At 43.6% G+C, this 23,112-nt stretch overlaps 2 protein-coding genes and 4 non-coding genes across 6 annotated transcripts in view; all 6 read right to left on the bottom strand.

Annotated features, from left to right (window-relative positions):
* Positions 1–6,305, bottom strand: part of LOC137912650 (F-BAR and double SH3 domains protein 2-like) — a 31,982-nt gene extending 25,677 nt beyond the window's left edge. The window contains exons 1-2 of the mRNA XM_068756787.1: positions 6,097–6,305; positions 3,485–3,582 (exon numbers count right to left, since the gene is read on the bottom strand). Coding sequence (XP_068612888.1) covers positions 3,485–3,582; positions 6,097–6,117 — 119 coding nt within the window. The 5' untranslated portion in view covers positions 6,118–6,305. The remainder of the gene's footprint in view (positions 1–3,484; positions 3,583–6,096) is intronic.
* Positions 179–252, bottom strand: trnat-agu (transfer RNA threonine (anticodon AGU)). Its single transcript has one exon. It is a non-coding gene; the product is annotated as a tRNA-Thr (tRNA).
* trnat-cgu (transfer RNA threonine (anticodon CGU)) lies at positions 1,235–1,308 on the bottom strand. The gene has a single exon. It is a non-coding gene; the product is annotated as a tRNA-Thr (tRNA).
* A 2,774-nt stretch (positions 6,306–9,079) lies between the features above and the next one.
* Positions 9,080–15,753, bottom strand: LOC137912658 (tumor necrosis factor receptor superfamily member 19L-like). Its single transcript, XM_068756799.1, has 10 exons — positions 15,712–15,753; positions 15,514–15,606; positions 15,220–15,404; positions 13,968–14,020; positions 13,591–13,845; positions 11,626–11,706; positions 11,421–11,499; positions 10,014–10,400; positions 9,511–9,639; positions 9,080–9,194 (listed from the first exon to the last, which is right to left on the bottom strand). Exons 1-10 carry the CDS (start codon positions 15,751–15,753, stop codon positions 9,191–9,193), a joined length of 1,308 nt encoding a protein of 435 aa, XP_068612900.1. The 3' UTR covers positions 9,080–9,190.
* Positions 14,373–14,446, bottom strand: trnat-agu (transfer RNA threonine (anticodon AGU)). Its single transcript has one exon. It is a non-coding gene; the product is annotated as a tRNA-Thr (tRNA).
* On the bottom strand, positions 14,844–14,917 carry trnat-agu (transfer RNA threonine (anticodon AGU)). The gene has a single exon. It is a non-coding gene; the product is annotated as a tRNA-Thr (tRNA).
* Positions 15,754–23,112: the final 7,359 nt, after the last annotated feature.

Raw genomic sequence — 23,112 nt, 5'->3', positions numbered from 1 at the left:
TACCTTTATCCTTCAGGTTTTCTTAATTTGCACTTTATACAAAAAATAAAGTAGTCTATCTCCAAAATGAATTTCTGCAAAGGTAGAGAATGGCTTGATGAAAGGTAAGATACTTATTTTTCCTTGGTGGATATATACACAATTCACTCTTAAGAGTTGGAGCTCTCGTCACGAGAAGAGGCACTGCTGGGACTCGAACCCAGGATCTCCTGTTTACTAGACAGGCGCTTTAACCAACAAAGCCGCAGTGCCTGAGGCAAGATGCGACACCTGACACAAGGCCCTGACAATGGATGTGGGTCCAAAGAATATGAACCAATTCCTAGCGATCGATCGGATCTTACGCTCACTCAAGACACAAATTTCCCGGTGGGATCAATAAAGTATTCTGATATACGTGCTCTCTTGAGTACAACTTGATTCACAAATATCAGAAGTGGTTCATTTTCACCCTTACATTGCAATGCAGAAAAGGCACTGCTGGGATTTGAACCCAGGATCCCGTTTACTTCACAAACGCTTCAACCAACTAAACCCCAGCACCCCTAAGGATCCTGCAAGAATCGCCGTCACCCGACATCAACCAGCATGTGACAATTTGGATGAAGTCACTCAGCAGCCAGTCGATCCCACTGCCGTCAGCCTGCATGATAATCAGGACGATATCTCTGCAGGAAACCGGAAAGCACACAGTGCATGCAAAGAAGGGCTGAAATAATGAGGGAAGCCAATAGACGGATCATAAACTGATTGCTTGAAGCATTGACATTCTGCTTGTTAATGTCTTTCATTTGTTTTGCTGAGCTTCTCTGGTTACAATATAAATCCTCTGATGTAGAGATCTTGAGCATTCCAACCAAATCAAATACGAAATCCCAACCAAGTCCTTCCCAGTGATTTCAGTGTGCTCAGTGTGTTTTAAATTACCGTAAGTTGAAGTTGAGTGTGTAGGGTGACAAGTTCTCTGTGAAACAGATACTACCATTTACCATATATGCCGCATGGGGCAGAGATATTGGCTTCATGCTGTTTGCACATGGACAAAGCCCATCTGTAAGATTTGCCTACAAACTGGAAGTATCCAACAAAAACAGAAGAAGCTGTTGAATCTACAAACATAACCATGAATGACTGTTGCTTTGGTCAGAAAGAGTTCTTCATACGAACTTTCTGCAGTCTAAAAAAAAAACACTGGAGCTTCACTCTTAAGAGTTGGAGCTCCGATCACAAGAAAAGGCACCGCCGGGATTTGAACCCAGGATCTCCTGTTTACGAGACAGGCGCTTTAACCAACTAAGCCACAGCACCTGACTGAAGGCCGACAAATTACGGATGGAGGTCGAAAGAATCTGAACTAATTCTGAACAAAACAATCACATCTACAGACATTATTTTCCTTTCTGTTCCAGAAGGATGGCGTTAAATAATGGCCAGAACCTTCTTTCTAGTGTCTGCCTGTGTGTGTGAGTGTGCGTGTGTGCGTGCACGTCGGTATAGAGCTTGCTTCCGTATGGCTGTGCATTTCTGTCATTGGTTGGATTACAAAGTAAAGGCTGAGGAAGCAGATATAAGAGTATGAGGGATTTAGCTGGATTGAGGACACAAAGTTTACTCTCTGGGTTCACCAACTCATCAACAATCCTCTCCCCAAAAGACTAGTCCAACTACAATGCTCTTCTGAAAGATGAGTTAGGCTGGCCTCTCTCTTTTTATTCCTTTCCTCCAGTCGCATAGGTTAATATGCTACAGCTGCCAACTTGTGTATGCGAATGTGTGTTCGAGGCAGTGCATTAATTAAAGCCACCCGGTGGATTAAAATGTAAAAAATTGACTGTAAGCTCTTTGCAGGCAAATGCATATCAGTAAATAGCTTGCATGTTTCATTAGATAGGTGCGCGGCTTGCCGCTCCTGAATTGTGCAGCTGTTTTCAAGGTCTGCAAGTCAAGAATGGTAGGGCTTAGTTTCAGTTTTGTTAGCGTATTTTGATGTAGCATTGCTGTTAACCAACTAGCAAGCTTATGACTGTGCTCCATATGTTTTCTGGCAAACTGTAGTTGAAAATATTTGCATTCTGACCTGAATCGAAAGGGGTCAATAATTGCATTGCGTTGCTAACAATGGAGCTAGGCCAGTTAGAAACACACTTGTTACACGGGCCAGAGTAAAGCGTATCAATAAATGTATTGGTGATACTGAGGGCTGGATCAAAAAGATAAGAACACACACACACACACACACACACACACATATACTATGCATACATCATTCACTTGTATAGGCAGTAGTGAAATCCGTTGTCAGGTTAGCCAGCTGCTGCCAATTAGCACCTGAGTTACAGCTCTGCTGAGAAGCTTTAGACATCAGCAGCGGTGAAAGTTAAAGTTGCTCTGAACAGCCATCCTGCCTCTGATGAGAATTATAGAGAACCCCAACTGTTCTGATCTTTTACGACAAACTGAGAAAAAAAAAAAGTCTGAGCCACATCACAGACAAAAACACCCGGTGTCTTGCTCAAGGACACATCTATGTGGCAGAGCCCTTACAGCCTCTGATGCTTGAGCGCAAGCCTTCCAATAAAAAATAAAAACATGCCCCCATAATCACTGCACCTCCCTGCTGCTTGTGCTTTTACCACCACCGGAATACCTCATCAAAAGTAATCACAGAATATTAAGAGGCTGGTGGAGCACACAAGAAAACAGTGCAGGAAGCAACCTTCAAAAAATTAGGATGACACAGACAATGCAAGTGTCTTTAGCTGGTCATGTGTAGCTCCATCACTAACTGACTGAAAGGACAAGCAGGGGGTGGGGTTGCATATGTCGAAGTGGTTCTCTCTTTACTTTCTATGAACTTTGCTTAATGTCCAAGACCCAGAAGCAACAAGGCACTCTGTTCTTAAATAACTAGTGCTGCCCATGGGATTGAGAGGGGGGGGGGGCAGGATTGAGAGGGAAGTATCGGTGAGAGAAGGGTGAAGCAGTGAAATTATAAACCCAGATTAAGACAGGGATGGAGGCAGGGAAGCCAAAAGTATTATGGAGTTTGCTCTCATAAATAATCAATGCTTAGTCAACACAGAAAATAAGCGCATGTAAAGGAAGTGGGGTCAAATCCAAAAGGATTTGCCAGACTCGCACATGACACGAGTAAACAAGAGAGAGAGAGAGAGAGAGAGAGGAAGACAGAAACGGTCGTTGAGCAAGAGGACTGGAGCAGGAAATTCCTTTGTCATATTTCGACCCTTTGTCCTTCCAAAATACTGGAATATGACAATATTCCGCCTCCTCATTTCCTTTCACATGCTACTCCGCCTCTCATTAGTTGAATCCTTTTTTTTCTCCTTCCTGTGCACAGCAGTGTCCATCTGTGTGCAGTGTGCACATTACAGTCAGCAATGATGACAGTTGGTGAATGTACTATTCGGTTCTTTTGCAGTGGATGGGCGTTTGTAGCACGTGTGTGATGCAGACGTGTTCATACCTCATGTCTTCCAGCAGGTCGCATTCGGTCTGATGTTTAAAGTGCAGTCTTGTCAACTGCTCTGTGTGCGTGTTTTTCAGCTCCTGTGCCACTTTGACCTGGAGAAAATATAAAGAAATGTTTTTCATCCATCTGTTGCGCACAGATTTCTTTTTGTTATCCTTTCATATCGAGAACACAAACTAGATACCACTGGAGAATTAGTTTTATAGTGGAGCTAAAATATTTACTTTAAATACCTCTACCTGTCTCTCAGACATGGACATAAATGGCCACCACTTGTTAAGCCAAGTGCAGAATGAAAATATTAGAAATAAGACATCAATATGATAAAGTAATATTGTTTTGTTGGACTTCCTCTAAAATGTGTTTTCTTAGAAAATGTGAGTGGGCGTAGGGCTGAAGGATATTAGGACATTTAACCAGCCACATGCAGGGCGTTATTCATGTGCAGTTTCACAAAGTTTCAAAACATCTCTCCTCTCTTCCTTCCTACTTCTGCCACCGTTGGTTCAGTCCTCTGCCACCACTCCCAATTTCTGTTTTCAATGTGTGACTCAGACGCAGAAAAAAACACTTGTGTTAACAAATTATGTGCCGCTGCCATTTCTGACAACGTTAAAATGCATTCTCAATCTATCCGGTGAAAGATAAACAGACTTTTCCTGTCAAGTGTTTTTGGGAAGAAAAGCTTTTTCTTTTCTGGCCAAGAAACAAAAAAGCATTGGAAAAACTCTTCTTTTTCTCATTTTGTATGATACATTTACACGACAGGTCTACTGTGACTTAAAGAACTCTAGGTTTATTACAGCAATCGCATTTTTGAACATTTTTATACGTCAGATATGCCTCTGACCAGCATCCCTGATGATTTAACAGTGCCCATCCTGCTGCAATTTCCATCCTGGTAACTCTTTCTAAACAGAGCTATTCATGTCTCCCGGGAAAATTTATACATTTTGTAAGATTGTACCATTGAAAATACCAACGGAGATTTGAAAAAGGTGGTTTCACTACATTTGCCAGTAACATTACACAACTGGTGACCTATGTCCATGAGGAATGGGCAAAGCTTCCACAGGAGCACCGCCAGAAGCCGGTGTCTGGGATGCATCATGTCTGCAGCAGGGGAAAAACAGCAAAAGGGTTTCTTCAAGAAATTATTCACCCCGTTTGCACGGGGTGAATAATTTGGGATTGTAATAGTCAATAAAAGTAGCATTTTGTGTTATATTTAGGAGGGATAGTCCCTGTTAAATTGAAACCTGTAAACTGTTTTCATTTGATTTGGTTAGTTAAAACAGCTGATCAATAGTGTATTTTGCCAATACACCTTACAATGCAATGGAAATAATTTCACGTCTAATTGCAACTGTGTTCTTTAAACGTTGTTAGCAGCCGATTTGGGGTTTATGCGAGCCAAAACGAGATCAGTCTGTGAGCAGATGTGCTGAGACAGAAAAAAAAAAAAAAAACACTGAATGTGACACTGAGAGAAAAATCCTGAGTATCTAACAGCCAAGTTACAAACACTGAGGCTGTGTGGCTGGAGGTTGAGTGTGCCAGCCACACCGGCAAGTGGGCAACACATCCAGTATCTCACAAACTCCGTTTCATTTGTGAAAGTGCTTTCACAGGAACTGACAGCAGACAAATGTACTCTTATAACATTAATACAGTCATAATGGTGGGTTTGATGACACGACCAGACTTCACTGATGAAAAAAAAAATACCTGTTCTAGTGTGTTTCTCTTTGTGTTCTACAGACGTGACACGACACGTTCAGGGCCAGTCTGCGTGTGTGGAAAGCCACAGCAGAAATGGCACTGTGGGAAGATGTGCTAATTAAGAGAAAACTGTGCAGAGGTTCACAGCAGGCTAATTGGCTCTCATGCATCTATTTCAGGACAACACGCACGCACACACACACACACACACACACACACGCACACACAGCCACAGGGATCTGTGGTCCTTTTCTCAGCCCTTTGCTGAATCAATGATAAGCCTGTATCGGACCAGGCTCTGCCAGCATGCCTCTCCTCGCCGTGAGAGTTGAGCTTCTGTGGGCTCAGGCTGATGTGAGCAGCCGTGGGCAGACCGGATTCACCGGAAGGTCTTCCCTTCATACGTGAAGCTTTGCAGCGACCACTGTCACATATTTACGGTTTATCAATTAGCAACACGACACCGGTGCTAATTCTGCCGACGTTTTTATTTTTCAGGCTAAAAATGTTGCTGCCATAACTTAACAAATAATATCCTATATCGCTTGTGTTTAAGTTGGAGTTAAAGGTATTATTGGATAATGTCTCATGTTAGCACACCTAGCATCTTGGAGCTAACGCTGTTTGACGTCTGACGGCTCGCCCATGTAAGGCTGGACAGATGCGTTAATGTCAATAGGTTACTCACTAACCGAGCTAGCAAGTGTTGCTAGCGTTAGCTAGCGAAGGGCTTTTCTTTTTTTCACAATTCATTTTCGTGAGGCTCAGCAATAGACTCGCTGCGTTCGGCTGGTAAATCCACTGCTACGGTTATAACATTGTTCTCCGCCTGTCATTGTTAGTACAGTCCGACTAAAACATAACGGACCCTGGGAATCACTCACCTTCCTCGGCGGCGGCTGCATTTTGGAGTATTGACATGAATGGTATTCCCCTTGTGATAAAAAAAAAAAAAAATAGGAAATCCGAATCAGCCTGGGACTATTAGTTTTGTTTCCTCAAAAAAAAAAAAAAAAAAATCCTCCCCTCAAGACGGACAGGGAGGAAAGACGAGAGTTAAATTTGTACTCCGGCGGCCATGACTGATGATAAATGGCCGGTTTACACAGTGGAAAGTGAAGCTACGGTGAGACTGAGCGCTGTTGTGTTTGTGTGCTGTTGAAGCAGGAGAGCAGACGGACGGAGGTAAACGCAGAGGGAGGGGGGGCGCGGGGGGGGGGGGGGGGGGTATGAACGGGGAACCCCTTCAGCAACGAAGCTCATTGGCTCCCCCAAGTGTTGAAGAAGAGAACAGCAGGGAAAACGAGGCGCAGAACCTTTTCTCTCTCCAGCATGTCCTAGTCGAGTGTCGACCGTAATCTCGAACTACACCTCTGCAAAGGTGTTTCAAACACGGCTCGGGCGGATGGAAGCTCCAAATAGGAGTGTTTATTCCTGGAGTATCAGGTTTATCCGAGCTCCTCCAGCTCGCTCGAAGAGAAACGCCTCACGCCGACAGGAGGCTGCGTCCTGCAGACCTGCATAGCAACAAGAAACCGCAGTCGATCAAGGAAAAGTCGATCGCGTGCAAAGACTGAAAGCAGCATGCTTTTTATATAAGAAAGAAAGAACGAATGAATTAACGCATTTCATTCAATTAATCACACATGCCTATCTAAACATTGTCAAGACAAACACCTCCAACTTCACACACGTTTTGTGTCACTCTCTCTCTCTTTTAAAGGGACCTTCAAAGAGGAGTTCTACATGATTAGTGATCGATTATCTTTAGATACATTTTTCTGAACCAAAATTTGACTGTCCCACCTCAGAGTCAGTAAATCAACTCCAAACTGTTTGTTTAAGTGTGTCCCTTTCTCCATTGTGATAAGTTCTTCTCCTTTTGGCTGTATATGGTGAAGATACGTGGACGTCGTGAGGGAGGACACGAGGGTGGCTGGTGTTGGGGAGGACGATGCAAAGGACATGGTGAAGTGGAGAAGGCTGATTTGCTGCTGCGACCCCTGACGGGTCAAGCTGATCGTATACAGTAGTAGCAGACCCGTGGAGCTCTGACCCTCTTCCTCTCCTCGAGTGTGATGGCGTATTTCAGAATGTTGCTCTTTTTTTTCTTACTCATGTGATCTTTCTGGTCAAAATAATCAGCTTTGATTGTTGCTGTCATGATCAGCAGCCACTAATAAGAATAAACCAAAATGGAAGGAAGTGTAGCAGCGATGCAATGAGCAGCACATCCTGTCCTTTCTAGGAAATAATCAGGAGCACAGGACAGCCTCCCATAGTTTATGAAATGGGCTCCGTTTCTTTAAACCAACCTTAAAACCTCAGCAGCTTTTAGACTAAAACTATTCCTATCCAACATCTGAATTATGCAAATACCATGTATTCTCAGAGGAGAGGGGCAAGGCACTGGTTATAACGCAGAGTTATAGTTTATTATATGGAAGGAGCAACTGTTTTATTTCAGGTAAGATTAGCACAGCAAGTGTCGCTAAAACACCTGGTAACTTTGCTGGCTTTGACAATATTTGATTTTTTTTTTAATTCTATGCAATGAACCAGGACAACCACTAGGGGGCTCTATTGCGTCACACACAAGACACATTTGAAAGACCTTCAAATTCAATTGTTAACAAGAAGCACGGCAAGAAAGACAATATTTTAATTGCACGTTTACTTTATTTTAAGAATAAAAAGGTTACACAGAAAAAAATACACAATATAGATGCAATCTGAAAACTTGATGAGATGAAATTATTGCTTCTGTTTCCTTGAGAATGTGATAAAATAATGTCAATAACAGTAAAAAAAAGAAAAGAAAATGAATTAGAAAACACAAATCAAATGAAAGCATTTGCCTGAGGCAGTCAATAAATATCCAGATCTCCAGGCATGATGTCATATTCCATGAAACAATGTACAAGAACATAGGAAATGAGGAGCTGAATATAACCATCTATAACTAAAGTGCACTCTTAAAACCAACAGGGATATAAACAAAAGCCAAATGACCTGCATGACTTTGAAGCGTCGCAACCACTAAGCCTCCACAGCTACGGCTTTATTTAATTAAATAGTACAAAATGAGCTTGTGTGTGTGTGGTCAGGATTTAAACGTTTATGGTCAAAATAACAAATCTCGGACAGTAGAAATGAAAGAAATTACTGAAATGTTGCTCTAAATTGTAGAAAACCATGTAGGCCACTAAGATGTTGATTTGAACTCCGCATGTTGGTGTGACAGAGCCTACAGGTTTTAGATTGACGGATGGCAAATGCCACTCAATGATCCTGTGTCTTCATCCTGCCCTGAATCAGTCTGTCTTTCATACTAGATGCTCCTATTATAAAACGCAAGTGTGGTCCATTTGTGTACCAATATTTACATATTTACATTTATTTACATGTTTTATTCTACAAAAGTGTTCTACATGTTCCCTTCGGGACCCAAATGACAGTTGTAGCCTCTAACAGCCACTGGGATGCAGTGCTGCAATGCCCTGGGGATGCATTTTGGCCCCTGATCAAATACTTGGCCCAAGACTAATTGCAATTTATTTCCAAAAGTGTTGCCTATTCTTTTTGTGGGTTGGTACATATCACTGATGCTGAATGAATGATTCCCAAAAGAACTTCTTCTGTTAAAACTAAATGTAACAGCTCACTTTGAGATCTATATGTGAGCGGAAGAAGCACAGCTAGATCAGTAAAGTTGAGAAACAACTTTAAAAGGTTTGCTAATATGTTGCGCCATAATACTTAATGTAGAGTTAAACTTCTATTATGGCGCATCTAATACATTTCAATCACAATTTTCATGAATAAAAAAGTTCTAATCCTCCTTATCACCTCAACAGGAGCTACTTCTTCCTGCAGGAGATGGCTCGTGTGGTAAGTCGCCCAGAAATGCCGACTGTCACGCTGTCAGTTAATGATGAGGTCATCGTCAGCGAGGTAACGTTATTGTACACCATCTCTTCACCTGAAAGAGGGAGTCAAAATGTCAGGGAGGTGACTGTGCATGTTCGTCATTAACTTAACAATGAACCCAACAGATGCTTCTGACAATAGCAAAGGACCTTGTGACGACTATAATGCTGAGTCAGAGTTTTGTCCCATGTGTATTAGTAGACTAGAGGAAAAAGAAGATTCTCAAGTCCTAATTCCTTTCAGAGGAACTCATCCCATTGACCAATCATACCGTTTCCCAGAGAAACACACTATGTCATTTACGGTTTGGTAGAAATATGCTAAAATATATCTACAGTGAGAGGAGGCATGCCTGAGACTGGTTGTACCTCCTGATGCCAGGTGATGAAGAGGAGTAGAAGGGTTTCCCCCCAAACAGGGAGTGTCGTTTCTCCTGAGATGATGTCTTGGTCTCTCGAATGATGGGCTTCTGCTCTGGGATCTGAGCGACTTGAAATCTGACAGATGTACAAGAGATATGATTACTGTAACGTACAGACAAGATGACGGTTATATCGCTGCCGCTGTTACACGTATGTTACAAAAAAGGTCTTTGAGAAATGATTGATCAGTTAATGAGCAATGCCTGAAGTTTAACTTGTAACCATGGAAATAAAATAAGCAAAATTAGAAATTAGAAATCCGAAAATAGCAGAAGGGACTATTTAAATCTGAACTGAAACTCAAATAAATTAAGGAGAAATAGCAGAGATATGAAATGTGGTGGAACAGAAGTAAAAAATAAAATAAAAAAAACTTACAATTCTGCCAAAAAGCAATAAAAAAGTAATAATGAGTTTTAGTCTGTCTGTCAGCGGCCACAATGACTCACCGTCCGACAGACAACACCGTCAGCTCTCCCTCCTTCCCCTCCTTCGCTTCACTCTCGCCTCCTTTTTCAGGTACAGTATTTGGCACAGCCTCTTGTGAACGGTCGTCGTCGACAAACACCCGTCCCAGCAGAGGTCGCTTCTGCAGGTCGGGGGATGTGTCCAGCGAGGGCAGGATGAAGGGCTGGGGGGGCTTCTTCAGGGGGTCTTTCAGGGCGTCCAGGGGAGGTATGAGGACAGGGGGCCACTTTCTCTGGGCGCAGCGGGTGCAGCGGTAGCCGTGTTTGGGGGCCAGGCCGGACAGGCCGGAGATAGTGTGGAGGTGGGACTGATGGGGGCACATCCTGGGGAGGGAGCGGAATGTGGAGAGAGGAGACAGCATCGGGAACCTGGTCGGAAGAGAAGGGGAAGAAACAGATGCTCGTTTTAAAAGTCAAGACAAGGAATTTTCCTGCAAATATAAGCACTGAAAACTCTGATAACTTCCACATCACTGGAACAAATAAATGAATGTTTCCTGGCAGCTGCATAAAATGTAAGGTCTTCACTCTCTGCCCGGGGCTCTTTGCTGATTTTTCTTTCCATTGTTCTTCTGTGCAGCGGAAGGCAGAACAAAAGCGCTGAATGCAGCGGTGCCCCTGTGTTTAACTGCTCCGTGGGCGACCTGCAGGAACCCCTGAACGCCCCATCACACATGCACGATTCCAGATTTCTGAGCGCATCAAGCGTGTGTGAGAATGTTTCGTGAATCTAGAGCTCATGTCGCCAGAGGCCCCTGATGCATGCAGGATTACAGTACATCCTATTACTGTCACGCCAAATTGTATGAAAAGATAAACTTGAGTGATTCTGTGGGGGGGGGGGGGGGGGGGGGAAGCTGGGTGAGTAATTCGATGTGTAAAGATGACAAATGACTTTCCCCATGCCACTGGAGCTCAGGACACCGTTGAGAGCCGGCCGGCCGAGCAACGGTTGACGACAGGATGCATAAAGCAGGACGTTTCTGGATTTGGTAGATTAACATGAGACTGCTCAAGCGATCCTATTGGCCACAAGCTTGCAACCACAGTTAAACCGCAACTACATTCGTATGACTTCAAGCGGTGCGACAGCCAGTGATCTTAGGAACAAACAGAGTGTTTCAGCCTCGTGACCGAAGAGGCAGCGGCCACCAGTGTGTCAGACATTCACCTCAAGCCTGTGGGAGTGAGTCACTCCAGAGAGGAAACAGCCTGAAGTGATCTGAGTCATCTGACAAAGCGATCTAATCTCTTTGTTTCAAATGTGTGTGAAAAAATTGTCAGTCACATTTTGGTAAATGTCAAATTTAACACAAGTTATAAAATAATTGAATGCTATTTTAATTTGTGTAGTTTTTGTGTGTGTGTGTGTTTGTGACATATTCGTACTTGATTGACGACCTTTTGCTGACGGCCATCTGTTTGCTCTCGTACTCCAACAGCAGTTCCTCTAGTGCAGCAGCATTTTCTGAAACACACACACACACACACACACACGATTAATATTGACCGACAGAGATATTTGGTATGGTTTGATATTTCTCGACCGCATGAGAATCTGCCAGAGAACATATCACTGTTGCTCAACGCCCACCTTTCTTCTCAGATATGAGACGAACCAGAACGCTGATGGTGTCTTCATTCAGGTCCTCAGATATGTAGGGACAGCTGTTACCTGAGGTAGAGGACAGAAAGGGACTCTTTATCAGCTACGTTTGTATTTGCATACATATACTGTATAACACAAATACAAAATGACACCACTTGCATAAGGTATGTGTAATCCAAATATATAATAGCAAACACCTATCATATAATACTGATTATTAATATTTGAATATTGTGACAAGGTCGCATAATGACAACTCAGCCGTTTCCATGACAACTAAGACCAATGAAGTGCATATGTCCTTCAATCGAGTATAAATAAAGCGTCGGCACTATCAGCAGATTGGATTCGTTATAAATATCCATTGCGACGGCTTCGATGGCCGCTGTCAGACAAAGGCCAGAGGGAGCACGGCTCACACGCTCCATGTCACTGCTAGGATATCGTGCCCCAGTGCATGATGGGACTGATAAGGATGGACGCGGATGACTGAACAGCAAAGAATAGATATGCCTCCATGGCAACACGTTGGCCATCCCATAATAGCACAGCACAGTGTTAAAGAGTGAAATTGTGAAATGTGACGGTGCATATGTCTGCCCTTCTTACACAAGTAGTGTCAGGCTGTCGTAAAGGCCGTGGCAATAGCTCTGTCTCCTCAGCGACTGTTGCTAAGCAATGAAAACGTCATTCATTTCACCGTGTTTCACAATGTTCATCTGCTTGCATGTGTTCTGCGTTCCAGACTCGGACACTTGAACACGCCAGACGTTCACTTTGCCGTCAGAGGACTCTCACTTGGTCCCGCTTGACTTGACTTTGGAGCTGTGGAGTTGGACAACCCAAATGCAGCAGTCCTCCAGAGGTACCGTGGGTGAAACCAGCTCTGTCCTCATGACAGAATGAGCTTCATGCTGCATAAACACAACGTTGAAGACTTGACTCCAACGCAAAACGTTTTTTTTCCTAATTATTATTATCAGCACCCACAGTGGCCCTCTCTGTTTACCCCTCTGGTTTCTCTGCTTCTTTACTCTGTGATAAGTCAAACGCTTCTCCGTTTGCAGCTCTGAACAGTCAACCCTCAGGGTTTGATTATTTTTTTTTGCCTTGCCATGCTAACCTTGGCCTTACTGCAATGCAATCCCTGTGGGTGTTTCCCCCTGAACGGAGATGATGAGAGAACGGCTGGGGTAAGAAGAACTTCAGCAGAGACACTGCTGTATTAATAGTTCAGCAACACGAGGGTGAACGAGCCGGTTAGATACATTTTCCTTCTTTACTTAACAATCTTTCTGACCGGCGGTGCCCAAGACTTTTCTCCCAAAGAAAACCCAGAAGATAAGAGAAGAGACAAAGAAGGAGAAAGACAGACAAGGCCAGGCGTAAACCTTGAGCTGATGGCCTGATTGAATTATTGAATTGGCTGGGAAAGGAGAGATAGATGCATGGCGTCATGTTCAGGTCAGGAGCGCCGGGGTGGATATCAGATGAACAGAGAGCTAAAGAGGCCGGGCTGGAGTGCTGGGAGTTTCCCTTTCCGTGCCGAGACGTCTTAAGTGTCACAACAAAATGCTCAGAGAGGAAGAGAGCCGAGGCAACGCTGCAAACGAAACAAAATGACCACTGACGGCAATGCTGCTGCTTTGGCTTTGAAAGTGAAATAGATGAGTAGGACAGGAAAAGTTTCAATTGTTGTCGTATTGCAAGGCCTTTCATATTGAAACGGCATTTTCTCCTCATGAAACAGAGGCAACGGTGCCGTCTTTCATGACGTCCACGGAGCCTTTCAGCGGATCTGCTAGTCCGGGACCCCTCTGGCCATCTCTAAATCCACTCCACGGGCTTCGCGACCGCGCCTGGGTGACGCAACAGAAACCCTTCGTCTTTTGCTAAGCAAAAGGATATTTCCGCTTTTCACAAACTAAAAATGTTTTTCTCTTCTCCTACCTTCTTTCCGAGGTGTGGCGGTCTCTTCATCCCCTCCTTCCTTGTCAGCAGAGCAACGGTATCCCTTTTTCTTCAAGATGTTGCAGATGAGGATACCCAACAACCCCATCACGCAGAAAATGGGCACCAAAGCGAACACGGCATACTCCGCCGTCTTCTCCTCGCCGCTGCGTACCGCCGTGCCATTGGCGGGCCGGACTGCACCATCGGATGGACCGTTAGCCACAGAACGCACCGCTCTGGAATGCACAGATTCTGCAAGTATGGAGAAGGAGGAGAATGAACATGAACAAAAAGTGTTTGTCAGTTCATTGGTGGGCAAAAAAGCATGTTAAGTGAAACACACGTTCAGAAACTCTCTGCAGGATCAGGCTTACTTTTAACACATGGACTTTGGGTGGCAGATTCGTGATTGGCAGTGGAGAGAAAGCTGCAAATGGAAAAAAGAAGGAGGAGAAACAACCATCATTAAAGTGACGGAGGGAGAGAGAAAAAAAGAGACCATAGAATGAAAGAATGAATCCGTATTTTCTAGCCTGGGGGTTATTTCCTTGGTTGTTTGATCTTGGTTGGTTGTGGTACATGATATCATGCCTCTGTGTGTGCAAATATCAGGGAGTCGTTTAGAACAAATAAAGGTGTATCACAAGGTATACAGGGAAGCCCTCTGGGTGTCAAGCCAACGGTTTCATCCTGTAGAGAGCCGTTACGTCGGTCAATGACAAATACAACTAGAAAAGCAGATTATTTCCCCACTACATCAGATCAAGGGTTACCCTAAAAGGCACTGCTGGGATTTGAACCCAGGATCTCCTGTTTACTAGACAGGCGCTTTTACCAACTGAGCCACAGCGCCTGATACTGCGTGGACCAACAGGCCACTGGAATCTAACAGTGTAGCCCTGCATGTCCACCTCAATTAAGGATTTAAAAAACGGGACAGACTTCATACCTGTGCCAATGGATGTGAGTGAAGTTAGAATCCGGTAGTGACTAGCTGGTACACTAGTATCACCACGACACGGGTAACAGTACACTATGTATAACAGGAAGGTTATCAGATATTTTTACCAAAAGTTATACAAAACCAGCATTTCCCCTTCTTTTTATGCCAAAGCTGGTGAATTTAAGACACTTTTTCCACATATAGGTTGGATAAGGAGCATGTGAGTATATGGAATCCTCCGAGTTTATTCCAGTTACAAGGGTCAAAATCCATCCCTCAGCCTCCTTATCTCCTCTCTCCACTAGAAAGGCACTGCTGGGATTTGAACCCAGGATCTCCTGTTTACTAGACAGGCGCCTTAACCAGCTAAGCCACAGCACCTCCTACAGCAGAGCACACCATAGATCAAACTACACCCAGTATGTTAACTGTGTTGCTGCAACTGTTCTGTGAAAATAGTGATGTTTAAAATTGATTACATTTGTCCTACATCAGTCCAAAATACAGACTCTTAACTTATTATAAAAAGCAATAACCTGCAAATATTTGGAGATCATCAAGATCCGTTCGTAACTCTTTGAGTTGTCTTGCTGAAAGACAGACAAATAAACCAATGCCGGCAGAAACATAACCTCATCGCGGAGAAAAATATATAAAGGGAGTGTCAAGATGCTCCTCCTTACCCAGGCAGACACTCCCCACAGACGGCATCAGAGGTGGCAGTACCGGGGGTCGCGACCCCACGACTGAGGTTCTGACAGGAGGCATGTGGATGACAAAGTTCAGCGTCAAAAGCCTCTGAAAAGCTCCCAGCTGGACACGATCTGCATTGCACTCCCTCTGTTGGATTTGGGCTCTTCCCACATGCCTGGGAATAAAGACAACATTTCCAAACTCAGTGAAGAGAATAAATAGTAGTAATGTCTGAATTATTTTTGCATCAAAATCAATCTATGAGTGACAGCTTATTGTCTGACCGTCGAGGGCTCCTGGCCAGCAGGACATTGTAGACACACACACCCCTCTCTGCTCGGACACTGAACTGCTGCAGTCCAACCACAGGCTAGCATCTGGAAAACACACACACACACACACACACAAGTGCATGAAACAGGGGAAATCTGCAATAAATTAGATTCATGATGATGTAGTGGAACACAAACACACACATTTACCATGAGAAGGATGAGAGCTGTGCAGCAAAGGTGGTTCCTCATCTTCCTCAATGTATTCTTCTATGTACATATGATCTAAAGGAGAGCAGAGCCAAAGGGTTTCAAAATTCATTTTGAATCAACCTTCAAAATGTGATGTGTTTTAAAGCGCACGAAAATCACCCTCATCAACTCAGCTCAGTACAGTTGTCACAAAACCGACAGATCATTTAAGTGCGAGGAACTTTTCCCAGTCGGCGCTGGATGACATATCAAGAGTGACACGACAAAACCAAAGATGCTGAAACAGCAAAAACACCCGAGTCATTTTCCTGACTTATCCAGAGCAGAGTGGCCCAGGTGTCAATGCCGTAAATAACATTTAAAGTGAATCAGGTCCTTTTTATAGAGCGGGCTGAATCAACCAGGGATCCTCTCAGGCTATATTTGTGTCATTGTCACACACGCACACACGCACACACACACACACACACATACACACTCACAAACACAACAACAACAACAACATGACACCCTTAATCTCCAGCTTCAAACTCATCAGTCTATCCGACACTCGATTCACCTCTAGAACACTCTGCACAAACTCTTCCTTCAAGATAACCCCTCCTTTCCACTCCTCTTTCCATCTCCTCTGTTATAAAAGGATGACAATAAAGGAGGTGCGGGGGAAAGAAGACATGATCGAAAGCAATAAAAATGGAAGATGGAGGCAGACATTATGAGGCAAGACAGTGAAAGAAAAAAGGAACACGAGAGAGAACGTGACAGGAGAAAGATAGAATATTTACCCCAGACTTGCAGCTGACTGACCCTGTTGCCTTGGCAACTCAATGTGGATGCTGCGCAAACAGCGACAAATGCTGACTCAAGATGAAACTGCTCTAACTTTCTGACAGCCTTTTGAAATAAAATAAACCACTGATAAAAGTTTGTATTCAGCGCTCCTGTGGGAAGCTACCAAAAAAAAAAGAATGAAAAGACCTCACAGAGAAGCAAAGTCAAGTCTGGACTGCAACTGAAGGAAGAAGAGGAACTCAAAACTCAAAGGAGTCTGCTGAATGCAGATTTCAGGGCACCTGCCAGCATCTTATATGGTCGGCCTGACCACAGACACACCCCTGATATCCTTAACACATGCCCTACCTATCAGAACTACATGTGCATGTCTGTGTGTGCGTGGATGCACCATCTTCACTTTTTACAGCGCAGCAAAACATGTTTTGAACAATAGTTGAGACCCAAATCAACACTTCTCTGATCTAGAGCAATTTGTTCTACACACACACATAAATATATGTTACTGTCACTAACATTTGCTCTTCCTTGAATATCTAAGGCAGTACAATGCAATATTTTGATTAATGCAGCTCAATTATTAATGATTCTAATAAATAATAAAAAGCATCACAAATAATAAAAACTAAATCTTAAGCGCTAATGTATCATATTTTCTGGAGGGGATGCTGTAATGATATTTATTTTTCATTATATACTTTCTCTTACATAAAACTTTAGGTACATGCTCATTTGAAGTCTTTTTACAGTGTAGATTTAATACTTACTTACACATTAAGTTATAGAGCAAGACAAGACACGCTTCGTAAGGAGAGAATGTTAATTTGAGGACAATAAAAACTACTAATTTGGACAAAATGTTTCAAGAAGCTTTTGTTAAGGAGAGCAGAGCAAGATGGTAATTACATGATGGTGGCCAATAAAATGACAATGACAGCATGAGTAAAACAAAAACATGACCGTAGCGATCTGATCTGCTGGCTTTCTACAGGTAATGAGCAGAAAGCACATGCAACAGTGCAGATAGGCTTGAATGTGCTTGAAATACAAAATGCATGTAACAACATGTCCAAAAGTGCTGCTCAAAACGTGTCGCCTCTCTGACAACATCTCTCAGACATTCGTACCCAGGCCATCTGTCTATGGGTCATGTCTTTAATCTGTTTAAAACCACTTTGTCTGAGGCAAATCCACTGCAAATGTTACCACACATGTTTACCTTTGTGTCCAATAGGCACCATTAACGCCCACCCTTCTCCTCTATCTGTGTGTTCACGATGAAGCACGGCTGATGTAAGTCTCTTGCTTTCAGAAATGTTTCACACCTTATTGATCTACTTTTACATTCTTAGCTTCTAACATCAATTCATTTCATTTATCATGACTGTTTCTAAATGTTTGCTGCAAGTCAGTTAGGGTTGATTTTGTTTTTTTTCCCCAAATATATTTCAAAACCTTTGAAGTCACTTATTATTAATCATTATTTGTGATGTTTTAAGTTTCACAATTAGTCTTTCCTCTCAAAAACAAAAATTTTGAGTTCCTTGTCTGTCTTCCTTCAAGTTTACGTTCACACCTTTCGACTCGTTCACTTTTCCTGCACATGCTCCTTCTACAACCATCAGCTGCCAATCCTTTAATTGCCCTTCATTGTCTGCATGCTTCCCTTGGCATAAACGTGTGTTTGGATAGAGGCTGCAGTTTGATGGATGTGTGTTGGGGGAAGATGAAGCAACGAGGGAGGAAAAGGCAAGAACAGTACAACAGAAAAAGGGAATTCAACCGGAAATCACCGACCTCAGAGTATTTCAGGAGGGAAGCCATAAAGCACTGGCACAATCCGTACCTTTGTCATTTTGTGTGAGTGGATGAAAACAACAAAACATGATAACTCTACACAAACACCTCAAAGGAGAGGCAGAATAGTGTGATGACCCCCCCCTAAGTGTAAAACAGTAATTACCCAAAACCCTCGGTCCGTTTGACACATTCAAACAACAAGTCGCGACGCTATCGGATGACTAGTCACATTTTCTGTTTTGTCCAGGGGACCTAAAAATAGCGAGAATAAAGTAAGAACCAAGTCCTGACAAAAACACTGTGGCGGTTTTTAGGGTGAGGACAGAAGTCGCTGTTAATGAGTTCAAGAGCCTTTTCTGTCTGCTTGATGTCATGCATGAGACATCATGAGAAATCCTACTGGACAAGGCTGCGAAGGAAGGAACCACAAAAGAGGAAATACAAGAAGGAGTGGAACTCCTCGCCTTGCAGTGAGGGTCAGTGCGCCGCATGAGAAATCAAGGTTAGCGCTGGCTCACGCTGTTGGCTTCCAAACAATGAGTCGTCTTTATGAAGCACACGGGATTCAGGTCTAGAAACATTTCAGCTGTTTGTTTTAGTCATCTAACTGAACTTCAGAAAAATGTCTCAGATTTATACTTTAAAATCGTTTCTGCTACATTCATGAATTTAAAGAGATTATTGTCCTTAATTTCTGGATTTCTTTATCCGAACAAAAATGTAATGCTCATCCATTGGTTCAACTAAATTGCACATAGGCGTGGGTGTGTGCGTGAATGATTGTCTGTCTATGTGTGGCCCTGCAATGAACTGGCGGCTTGTCCAGGGTGTCCCCCGCCTCTCGCCCGTAGACTGCTGGGATAGGATCCAGCAACACCTGCAACCCGGTTACGAGCTCAGGCAGCGATCATCTTCAGATTTCTGTTATTTGTTCTTTAGGTTCAGCAACGCATCGCAGCACAGATCAGTCCAGAGGGCTGTTTTCTCCATCACATACTGAGAAGTCTTTTGAAGCATTCTAGATTTTTCCTTTTTTTTCCAGGCATGGATTTGCATTTCTGTCACAAGGTAGAAAAGCCTGACAAAAGATCTCAATAGCCAAGCTTCCATACCAATAATTGCTAGCTATTGACCAGCTCGGGCACGAAGCGCGTCCAGCGTCGGAGAAGACCGCGTTGTGATGCACATGAGAATTATCTTACGGCCCTCAGAGCGCAATATAATCGGAAAAAAACTGAGCCGGCAAGAATAGGTTTAAGGTAATTACACTCCATTATCCATCAGACATTCCGTGGACCGAGGGATAATGAGCACATGTACGGCAACGACGTGATCAGGGCAACCATACCCTCTCTTTGACTGAGTGGAGGTGCACATTATCGACCAATGAAAGGCTGATTTACGCCAACACTTTCTGCATTAGTGCTTAGACAATGTCTCATTATGGTCTGATAACCGGCCAGGTGCCGACACGCCACGCCTGTAGATGCGTCTTCCTCGCTGTCTCTTCGCAGGTCATTACTCCTCTATGTCCTTGGGCTGCTGAAATGTCAGTCGTCATGTTTTCCAGTGGAACTGTACACCAGCAGAAACTGAACAGGGGCCTCTCTTCTGTTGCACGCCGCCTGTCCGATATCGCCAACTCGGAAGGAGAGAGGTTCAGTTGACCAGAGCAAGTAGGGAATGGGGGGGGGGGGGGTGGCAGGAAGCCGAGAATAGAGATACTGATGCAGTTCGGCTGGGATGCTACCAGATAGATACTCCTGCATCAACAGAGATGCCAAGAGTGATGAAATGTGTCCGAATTTCCCTTCATAAAAACTTATTCTTTGATGACAACTGAAATGATCCCTTCGCCATCAGAAACGGAATTTTAAATTAATATCAATCCCAAGAAATCAACCACCACGTCCTTCCTTTCACCCTAAAAAGTCAAATGGAAGCCGCAATCCTAAATTGGTTTTGGAAACATTTCTAATGTCTGATATCTGCATTACAAAGAAAACATTCATTAATTAATTTCCCGGGGCAACACAGAGACAGACAATCAGCCACGCATATAAACACACAACAGGCAATTTTAGCGTCACCAATCGGCCTAAGCTGCACGTTTTTGGTGAGAGGAAGCCGGAGAACCCAGAGGGAACCCACACAGACACGGGGAGAACAACTCCTCACAGAAAGGCCACAAGTCAGATTTGAACCCATGACCTCCTTGCTGTGAGGCAACAGCGCTTACCACTGCGCCACCAGGCCACCGACAGGAAGAAAACAATCTTTTCTCGAGGATTCAAGGATGGCGCTACTTTCAACGAATCCAAGGACGATCTGATTGTCTCTGTTTTCAGGTTTTTGGGTGACAAAAGCAGAATAAGATGCTGTTGGAGCTGGAAAACTGTGTACGAGAGTTTGCAATTCTGACGGGTATTTTCCGTGACATCACCAGCATTAGTGACTGCAAATCAATTCCTTATGTTCCAATGCCCGAAGCTATAATTCACAAAACCTGAACACAAACTGGCTCTGTGCAAAAAGTCAGCGCGCAGGACAATGCTTATTTTCCACACACAAACACACGGGTTCTGTGTAACATGTTATCTATTTGTCAAACAAATAGAGGATTTGGTTAATTATTGTTTTAGTCGGTGTAAAACGCTACTCTAGTATTTGATGAGCTGAGCACCAGTAGAGAAAATATGCTCGTTGCCCATGCAGTCAGATTTTACATGCAGCCATTTTAAATGGAATGGTGCAGCATAAAAAGAGATGCCTGATTTAAAACTTATTACAAACAACTTATTCAGGTCTTTTGTCTTCGGACTGTGTCAGAGATTAACCAACAACTTTGGAAACAGTTGGCCAAGCTCCCTGCAAAATAAGAACTGATGTGAATCCAGTAAAAGCTCACCACAACCCCGACTGCTGTGAGACTTACAACTGCAGGCTGCAGACGTCCGTGTAGTTTCGGTCATATAAGACATATAACATGTGATTTATTGAACATCAGACGATCAGAGCAGCTGATAGGATTCTTTGACCTTGAGAAAGCCACAGGCTGACTGCTTCGCTTTGTGCAAAGCTATAATTTTCTTCGTTTTTTTTTACATACCCGAAATGAAAAGACCTACATGCATGCGCAAAAAAATAATTTAATTGTCTTAAGTGAATCAATTACCCAGTGATGATGCTCCAGAACATTCTATGGAGCTGTTAGAGAGAGAGAGAGAGAGAGAGACCAGAGTCAGTGAACAATAGGAACCTCAACGCAACCTCTGGGAATACTAAAGGTGTTATACAACTCCATCTGTGTGCTGATTGGACTGTAATTGTGTCAACGTGTGGTTCACAACTTTCTATGTGCAAAGGTAAAAAAAAAAAAAAAAAAAGCAAAGTCAGCAAATGACCCAGATTTTGCAACCTTGCAGTTTTCCTCAAACATGAAAACCTGACTAGAGACATGCAAAATCACATCCAGTTCTAGCTCTGAATCCAATACAGCCAACAACTGTACAAATATCCTGCTTGGATATTACTCAGCGGTGAACGAGGCACGGCTATTGTGCGCCTTTACATGAGGGAATGTGTCGACTCTCCAAAAGCGTGAGACACACAAAACTCAAGTGTGTGTAGACTATCGTTCATCCAGATCCACAGCACACCTGAATGGTTGAATCAGAAGCAGCTGGACTTTTATGCGAGGTCTGTAAGTTTGCCATCGCTATTCCAAGAGGCTTCTGGGTAGTTTTGGGCGTTCCGGCTCCTGTGAGGTTGGTAACACACCGAGAGCTGTTAAGGTCACACGTTTAAAGCTGAGCCATCCATCTCTTTTATCGCCCGTTAAAGTCTCCGAGGGCTCAAGAGGCTTGTTTGCCTACTGGGGCATGATGTGACTCTGGGGCGGGATGGTAAGACTGCATTGTGTGTGGGTGATGGGTGGTGCCTAGAGACCCCCCCACCCCCCCATCCCTGTCCAGAGATGGATGTTCCAGTTGGACATTTATGGTTTTCTTCACTCCTCTTTCTAACCATCTGTTATTTCTGTCCAGACTGTGGACATTGTTCCCTTCAGAGCGTTTCCCTACCCTGGATACACAATTATTGCGAAACTCCGGTTTCAAAAGAGCTCACGTATGCAGGAAGTGACTCTTTTCCACTTCCTGAACCTGCATGACTTGGTTAATTATGAAGAAATTATCTCTCTCGTTTCGTCCTCTCTTCCGGTCTGATGTCTTCCTCTTCTGAAACGATGAGTGTATTCGTCTTACAGCAAACGTTGGGCGGGGTGGAATGTAAAAAGGAGGTTAAATATGGCTCAAAGGAAATCCACAGCTCCACACACCACCTCCTAATTAAGATGTGTGTACGTGGAATAATTACAGCTGCCATCATTTGACAGCATAATGAGACTAAATGTGACTTCTAGCAAAAAATATATATATATTTTTGTCAGAGGTTTAAAATGTGCTTCTTGGGACAACTCAAAAAACGGTCCTTAGAGTTTAGATCTTTACATTTGAGAGTCTGGATAAAGTGGATAAACGGACCCCTCCCAAACATCGACAGGAGGATAAACACATTCAGCTGAACACATGGCTGTCCAGCGGACTGCGTTTTATCAACAACTTTAATACATTCTGGCAGCGTGAGGACTTGTTTAAAGGAAAAGGTCCACACAACAGAACAGAAGTGGAGTGAGACGACTGACGGCTAACTTCCTTGGTGCGCCTGCTGGTCTCGGGGCAACGCGCCTCGGCTGTTCTCGTGCGTAATTTTATTGTATAGAATTTGCGTTCCTGCGTTCAGCGG

The sequence above is a fragment of the Brachionichthys hirsutus genome, unplaced genomic scaffold (genome assembly GCF_040956055.1).
Source record: "Brachionichthys hirsutus isolate HB-005 unplaced genomic scaffold, CSIRO-AGI_Bhir_v1 contig_769, whole genome shotgun sequence".
NCBI lineage: Eukaryota > Metazoa > Chordata > Actinopteri > Lophiiformes > Brachionichthyidae > Brachionichthys > Brachionichthys hirsutus.
Note: the sequence above shows the minus strand (reverse complement) of the source record. Positions and strands in the feature narration are given on the sequence as shown.

Bases quoted from the DNA above. Each gene is read 5' to 3' on its own strand.
- LOC137912658 (XM_068756799.1), bottom strand. From the start codon at position 15,753: ATGAGGAACCACCTTTGCTGCACAGCTCTCATCCTTCTCATG. The intron at 15,405-15,513 runs GTCAGACAATAA...CTTTATTCCCAG, and splicing joins CTGGCCAGGAGCCCTCGACG to GCATGTGGGAAGAGCCCAAA. The intron at 13,846-13,967 runs GTAAGCCTGATC...CCATACTTGCAG, and splicing joins CCAAAGTCCATGTGTTAAAA to AATCTGTGCATTCCAGAGCG.